The sequence below is a fragment of the Rhinopithecus bieti genome, unplaced genomic scaffold (assembly GCF_001698545.2).
Source record: "Rhinopithecus bieti isolate Rb0 unplaced genomic scaffold, ASM169854v2 scaffold_19652, whole genome shotgun sequence".
NCBI lineage: Eukaryota > Metazoa > Chordata > Mammalia > Primates > Cercopithecidae > Rhinopithecus > Rhinopithecus bieti.
The window spans coordinates 4,001,843-4,009,896 of NW_016809913.1; the positions used below are offsets into that span (position 1 = coordinate 4,001,843).

Here is an 8,054-nt window from a genome sequence, read left to right on the forward strand (position 1 = left end):
TATATATATAAAATTACTATACTTAGTGTAGTTTTGGTTTACAAAAAACAAAAGACCACCTTTAGCAAAATTAAAAATTAAAAGATAATCAACTGGAGAAAAAAAATAAACTAGTTTGGATGAATGAGTTTGGATAAGGACTTAGAAGCCATAGTTTTAATTCAGTAATGTTAGGATACATGTGGTCACACTTATTTTCCTGTAATTATTGCTAATACTCAAGTGTTAGTATTTCTTAAGAATCCACTATATGAAATTTCCCTGCCCTCCCCTGCCAAGTACCTTGTCTGTGGCTTTATGGTGTCAAGTCACTGAGGCTTGACCTTTATGGTTCTTTCAGTTCTGTAAGGTTAAAAAAAAAGTCCACAACTAAAAGATTAAACGTACTGGGGTTATAATACTATTTCTCTCATAAACTTGTATCTTGAAAAGTGTATAAATAGGACTAACACTTTACTCTGTAGGATGAAGAAGGGAAAACCACAGAAGGCAGAGCTCTGTGCAAATGGCTTTCACTGCTGGCCAGTAGTAGCAGTATTCAAGAATTTATCCTCTCTTACAATTGAGATGATCTCAGTTAAAGTTTCCTGACCTCCCACTTTCTTTGCAGTTGTTCTGAACACTCACATATACCAGATACACGCCAAAAGTAGAAGAAAAAAAGTTAAAGAAAAGGCAGCATTAAATTTAGGCAATGCTTCCAAAAGTTGATCATCTGGCAACATGGCAAACTGGATGGGTTCATTATAAAACAGGAAGTGCAGCATTACAACATGGGGGGATGGGGCAAGGACAGGGAAGGGGTCACTAGTGAAGAGCCCATGTTAAGTTGACTTTAAAAAAGAAAGCAAGCAAGCTTCACACGATCTTCTTAATGCTATTACGTTTGAAACTGCCAGCACTTCTTTGCTTCTGCACTTGGCTTGCGGATCCGTGGCGAGTTCGTCCACTGTTACAGTGGCCAGTGGTAGGGGAGAGTTCAACGTTCTCCTTGTCGATTCCTGGAGAAAAACAGAACAGCCAGTTACTTCTTCTCTTCCTTCCAGGACTGAATTTCATTACAGTCATGTGTCGCTTAACAACGGGGGCATATTCTAGGAAACGATCATTAGGCGATTTTGCCTGTGCAAATATTGTGGAGCATACTTACATGAACTTAGATGGCATAGTCTACTACACACCAAGGCTATATGGTATAGCCTATTTCTCCCAGGCTACAAACCTGTACAGCAGGTTACCATATTGTGTACTGTATGTGGTTGTAACACAATGCTAAGTATTTGTGTATCTAACATAGAAAAGGTACAGTAAAAATACAGTATTATAATATTTCGGGACCACTGTCTATATGTGTTCTGTTGTTGACTGCAATGTTGTTATGCAGCACATGACTATATTTATGATAAGATACAACCTGGCAAATTGTTTTTGCACTTTCATTTTAATAGTCAATTGCTAGAATGTTTATTAAGTTAATGTCACACAGAAAACTTCACATTTTGTTAGGCAAAGTTTGCTATCACAGCAGAAAATAGCACAAGAAAAATGAAAAGAGAAGTTGCAAGGAAAAGCCAGAGGCAGGCAGGCTTGAACTAAATGAAAGGCTAGCAGCCATCAGGGAAGACTAGTGCTCCTTCCTCCAAATCATACCAGAAACTTCCAGCAGAGGTCAGCTTCTAGCCTTATTCATATCCTCATTCATGTTTATAAACAATATACTCTCCAGCAGCAGAAAGTACTGATCTTTCCAGCAAATTTGTCTCTTCAAAGAAAACTCAGATGCTTTTTATTTTTTAAATCACAGCGCTTGTCCCAAAGAAACTATTTACTGAGAAAATAATATATCACAAAGGTCATACTGTAGAATCTTTGCTTCTTTTCAGCTATGGCAAGTCATTTCACATTCTGCAACCTTAAACAGATGCCATTTATTTCTCTTGAGGAGGAGATTAAAACTCCAAAAGCTGGGCCTAACAATGATTATTTATTTGTTTATTTAGAGACAGGGTCTTGCCCTGTTGCACAGGCTGCAGTGCAGTGGTGTGATCACAGCTCACTATAACCTTAACTTCTGGGCTCAAGCCATCCTCTCGCCTCAGCCTCCCAAACAGCTAGGACTACAGGTGCATGCTACCATGCCCAGGTAATTTAAAAATTTTGTCTAGAGATAGGGTCTCATTATGTTGCCAAGGCTGGTCTTGAACTCCTGGTCTCAAGCAATCCTTCCATCTTGGCCTCTCAAAGTGCTGGGATTACAGGCATGAGCCACTGCACCCCATCCCAATTAATTTCATAAATAATCTAAGCAGTAACTTCAGAAAAGTAACCAGAAACTAAAATAAGATATTTATTTTTACCTATCACATTAGGAAAGATTACAAATTGGGTAACAGGACTGTGGTCACCCTTGCGGAAGTAGTGACTTAAGGGGGCATGAGGATGGCTTCTTGGGGTGCTGGTAATGTTTTGTTTCTTGATGTAGATGATGGATTTTCAAGTGTGTTTACATTTTAAAAGTTCATTAAACTATAAACTTGCAATTTGTAAACTTTTCTGTTACTCATCAATAAAATTTACCCCCAAAATTAGACTGATTATACCTACTTCTGGCATAACTTTTGGTGGGAGAGCAAACAGCTGCAGAACGTTTTAGTAATTTGTATCAAAATGTACATTACTGATTGATATTTACTGATACAAAAAGATGACCACAATTTTTGGAGTAGGAAAAAAACACCCACACACTGTGGGGAGAGGGGGTAGGGCTGGGTAAACATCTGCCAAAATATTTTATCTCTGTTAGAAGCCAAAGGACTAAAAAATACATTTTACCTCTGTATGGCAAGATTTCAGGTAATTTGTACTTTATTCTTCTTTACATATTGAAATTTTAAATCTTAGAATGGAAAATTTCCATTTTGGACAAAAGTACTATTTCAAGTCAAGAAGTATTCATTATGTTACACAAAATGTACATAGATCTACCCAGTTAGTTATCTGTTGGCTCATGAATAGGAAATGAACTTGGGATGACCTCCCTCTAGGAGCCACTCATCTTTCATTTGGATTCAGCTCAGAATTCAACTCAAGAGTATCAGGCATCTATAAGCACATGGCCTGGTTTACACGGGCTCAACAGGATTTGCTGTCTTGAAAATCTGAAAGGCTGTCAAAGGAACATGGGCATTTGTCAGTGACTGTTTATGAACATGTGCACTGCATCAGGCATATGAGTGCAACAAAAAACATCAGCGACATTTCTCCAGGAAGTGAGCATAGCTGAACCGCCACTGAAAATCTATTCTATTCAAATCTTTTTAAAAAACCCTTATTAAATTTTTAAAGGCTAGTCATGTTCTAATCTAATCTAACCTAATCATATGCATAGAAAGATGACTAGCAACATTCATGGAACTTTTCTCTGGGTAACAGAATTCTGGTCAATTTAAATTCTCTTCTGTATATTTATTTGCATCCTCTCCAGAGCTATTTACAAAAGAAATAACAAAATTGAAAGAAAGCTGCTCATGATCTCTGGAATGTGCCTTGAACAACTTTGGGATGTCTGTTTGTGCAGGTTCTTTTAATTGTCTCGCCTATCTCTACAAGATAAAATTCAACCCATATTTTTTCTCATCTCCTTTTCCTTCATGATGCATTATTCTGTCTCTTGCCAGGACTACTTTCTCTTTCCTTGCTTTTAAATTAACGTGCCTATGATTCCCCAACTTGTATATCCATCTTATTTCCTCTACTAAGTAAAAGCACCTAGAAGGGTAAATAAAGACCATTATTATTCATTTTTGTTTTCCTGTAAAATCTAGTTATTTTTTCAATACATTGAAAAATTATTTTCAATTAATACTGAATGAACTGAATGCTTCCATTTTAAAATGTGATAGCTAGATCCCTGTAATTCAGAGCCCCAAAGCATGCAATCCCTGATCTCCAGGGAGTAGTATAATATTTTTAGTTGAAAAGATAGAACTTTTTTTTCCCCTTTGGCATCCTCCATTTAAAATTATGAATTTATCAGCGTATTTGACCTTCCATTTCCTTAAATTTGCATTTGGCCTACAAGTTTCAAGTCCAGTAATTCTGAATTGTTTAACAGGAAGTAAGATTCAGGCAAAACTAGGACCTTAAAAAGACAAAGGTTTGAAACTACTTGGAGCTGGTCCGCATGCAGGACGGGCATGAAGCAAGGATGACCACTAGGAAGGCCCTGTGGCTCTCTGCCAGCAATCTGCTACCCTGGGGCTTGTTCTTGTGTGTCTTGCTACTACTAGACCATGGCCTACTCTGAGGGGAAAACAGTCATGACATGCGTGGCAATGCTTCTGTTTGGGCACAGTGTTATTCTTGAGAATTAAAATTACATAAATTGTAATAATGTAGATAAAGTCACTAGGGTGAAGATATCTTCACAGAAGTGCTAAGAACATTCCACTTTCTGTTTTGTGAAGCAAACAACGGTCAAACCTCAAATAGTTTTAAAGGCCTTATTTATGTCCTGTTAAATGTTGAGGGTACAAAACAAGCTATAAAGTTGTTCACATACTATGACCTCAAGTATACAAAGAAAATAAACTGGAAGGAAATGCACCAAAATGTTAATAAACAGTGGTTATCTATCTTAGAATGACAGGATTGTGGGTAACTTTTCCTTTTATTTTCTGAATTTTCTATTTTTTTCCTAATGAGCACATTAATTAAAAATGTAAAAGTACGAGTGAATTGTCAGCCCTGTCCCTCATAACCAAAAGCTTCAACACTATGTCAAAAGTTGATATTCTACTTCTATTCTCAAATTCACTTTTCATCTAAATTCTTGTTTTTGGAATGTGTGTTTTCTTCCTACTTAGTGACCCAACTGTATAAATCACATGTAGGTAAATGTGGTGTGACTGTGATTCCTAAGTTCAGCTTCACAGCAAAGATGTTTTATTGTAAGGATCAAAGGAGAAACTAACAAAAATCTTGGACAGTCACTTAAAAAAACAATTAAAATGCATTATATTTACACCAAAATATATCTTGAAAAAGCCAAGGTAGTATGAAACAGAATGATCATAGTATCTAGTTCTGGCATTTAAGTTTCTAAGTGTAATTCTCACTTGTAAGAATTTTGGCAGCATTCTTTCTTTTTATCCCCTAAAATTACATCTAGAAATCTCTCTAGAAGCTGGTGAAGGATTTCACCTCAAAAATCCCATTGGAAAAACTCTCAGATTATCTGACAGACCACTCCAATGCAGACGGAACACATCCTGCACTGGTATATGCTGTATTTTAAGTTAGTGAGAAGGCCTTGGTGCTGCACTTCTTTTCATCAAAGCCCCTTTAAAGTTTTGTATTCTAGTCTCTCTTTTGCCCCTAAAGCATTGGCTCTCCCTTCTGGCCTTTGGTGGACACGAACAGAAAAAACTACAAAGTGGCTGACAGAAACCCAGAGGCTACCACACAAAGGAAATAAAGCTAAACTTCTGTGGTCCTGATTTGCTAGGTTAAATGACCCCACAGACACACTGTGGTCAAACATGCAGCCAGTTACAAACATGCAGAGCAGAAACAGCTGGACATTCTGCACAGCAGTGTATCAGTAGTACTATGTTTCAATAAATTGTGGTGGTTCCAGATAAAGACAGAATCCTAAATAGAAGGTGTTATTGGCCAAAATTTAGTGAATTTGAGTAGTTGGGGAAAAGCATTAGATTACATTATTGTTATTTAAGTTATATGTCTATCTTCCCTGCTAGAACATGAATTCCTTGAAGGCAGGTACCAAGGTTTGTGTATTTTTACAACTAGTGATGTAGCTCCAGCCTGACAATTCTGTAGTCATCCATTTTTAAAAAACACTTCTGGTTTCCAAAACTGAAATAATCAGTTATAATAGTATCATGAAACAATAAAAGAACAGAATCACTTTTAACTCTTGAAAAGCTAAGGAAAAATGGGTTAGGTAATTTGTGAGAAGTTATACTACAAAAATGACAGACTAATAATAACTGAAATCTCCTGCCACCTGTGCAGCAGCACTAGTAGGTTACCTTAATCTGCATTTAGTTTATTTCATATGCAGTATGGCAAACTTACTAGAAAACTCTTATTATGTACAGGAGAAGTCAAACATGACAGAAGACCTAGCTTTGAGACTTGTTTGGACTGGTACTCTTATTTAGTTCTAATTCTTAATCTGTCAGTTAAGGGTAACAGCAGACTTGTCTATTTCAAAGGGTTGTTAAGACAAAATATGTGAAGAATTTTTGCACACAGATAAAATAATTACTCCACAAATTAAGATGCTCCTAATATCTGTAGCAAAAGACCAGGTGATACAAAGGAGTTTTAGAACAAATACTAGGACTTTAATTTTATGCTAGAATTTGTAAAATTAGTGAAGCTAATATAAATAAGCACAAAATAGAATAAATCTTCATAGAAGAAAAGGTAGCTACAGCCTGTTTTTAAGCTACAGTAAATACATTTGTGGAGGCATATTAAATACATAGAAATATCTTTATTTTGAGCTAAATATACCAAATTGTAACTATAAGAATTTTTGTCTTGGTGCAGTGGCTCATGCCTGTAATCCCAGCATTTTGGGAGGCCAAGGCGGGCAGATCTTTGAGGTCAGGAGTTCGAGACCAGCCTGGCCAACATGGTGAAACCTCGTCTCTACTGAAAATACAAAAAAAATTAGCCGGGCTTGGTGGAACATGCCTGTAATTCCAGCTACTCAGGAGGCTGAGGCAGGAGAACAGCTTCAACTGGGGAGGCGGTGGTTGCAGTGAGCTGAGATCACACCACTGTACTCCATCCAGCCTGGGCAACAGAGAGAGACTCTGTCTCAAAAAGAAAAAAGAATTTTTAAAAACGATTTTCACCAACTGCTAACCTAACACTCTTTTTCTGTTCTAGGTGTAATCTTTTTGTATAATTAATTACAGGAATTAAAAGAAAAGCATCCTATGTATATATATAAAATATAGTATATATAAAATAGCATATATTAAAATCATATGATATATACGTATATATGGCTATTTTGGAGACAGAGTATCACTCTGTCACTCAGGTTGGAGTGCGGTGGTGCAATCTCGGCTCACCACCACCTCAACCTCCCCACCTCAGCCCTGTGAATAGCTTTTCGTATTTTTTGTAGAGAGAGGGTTTTGCCATGTTACCCAGGCTGGTCTCGAACTCCTGGATTCAAGTGATAAGCCCGCCTCAGCCTCCCAAAGTGCTGTGATTATAGGCATGAGCCATCGCACCCAGTCATATTCCTTTTTTTAACCACAGGTGATTGAATAGACAGGCAGCTTTAATTTCTGAGGAAACATTGGGGTTGGCTTTCTATTTGGGGAAAACAAGTTATTTTCTAAGCTAAAACTTCATCAAACCACATATTCTGCTCTTTCCCTATTAACTCTCTCTTGAGTTTCTTATTAATCTGTCTTTGTTAGTCCAGGACTGGGATTGCATCTTCATTGTTCAGGGTGGGTATCAGCAGCTCCTTAACTCAGGCCACACCCTGGCCCTGCAATTCCTGTTAAGTACCAAGACCTTATAAAGTGGTGGCTTTACAAGTTCCTAAAGTGGCTAAGCCAGACTGAGCTTACAGGGACCGTTGAGTAAAGTCTCATGCTATGTGCCCAGGATGAGTGTTGGGTAAGCAGTATTTTCGTGCAAAGATGATGAAAGTAAAGAGTACCTTGATGAGGGAACAGTTGCATGAAAACTGCTGATTTAGAGCAAGGCAAAGAAGCTTTACAAAGAAGGGAAGAAAAAAACAAGTGAGTGATGTTCATAAGGTTAAAAAAAGGGTGCAATACAATTAGACGCTAGATAATTATAATGTCCCTTGGTTTTCAGAAGGAATCTGGTTTTAATTATTGAACTCTGACCATTAATTTCCTAAATTTTACAATTGGTAAATAAATGACAGAACTTACAACTTTGTAGATGTATTTTTTTTTTACCACTTATATTAAAATTAAGAATTTTAGTTTAAATTAAGAATTAAGCTAAAAATTAGATTTAAAAATTAG

General features: G+C 36.9%; 1 protein-coding gene across 1 annotated transcript in view; it reads right to left on the minus strand.

The window, feature by feature from the left end:
- Positions 1 to 702: 702 nt before the first annotated feature.
- NF1 (neurofibromin 1) overlaps positions 703 to 8,054 on the minus strand; it is a 293,561-nt gene continuing 286,209 nt past the window's right edge. Inside the window, 1 exon segment of the mRNA XM_017890864.1 lies at positions 703 to 1,001. Within this exon segment, the coding sequence (XP_017746353.1) occupies positions 859 to 1,001 (143 nt within the window). The 3' untranslated portion in view covers positions 703 to 858.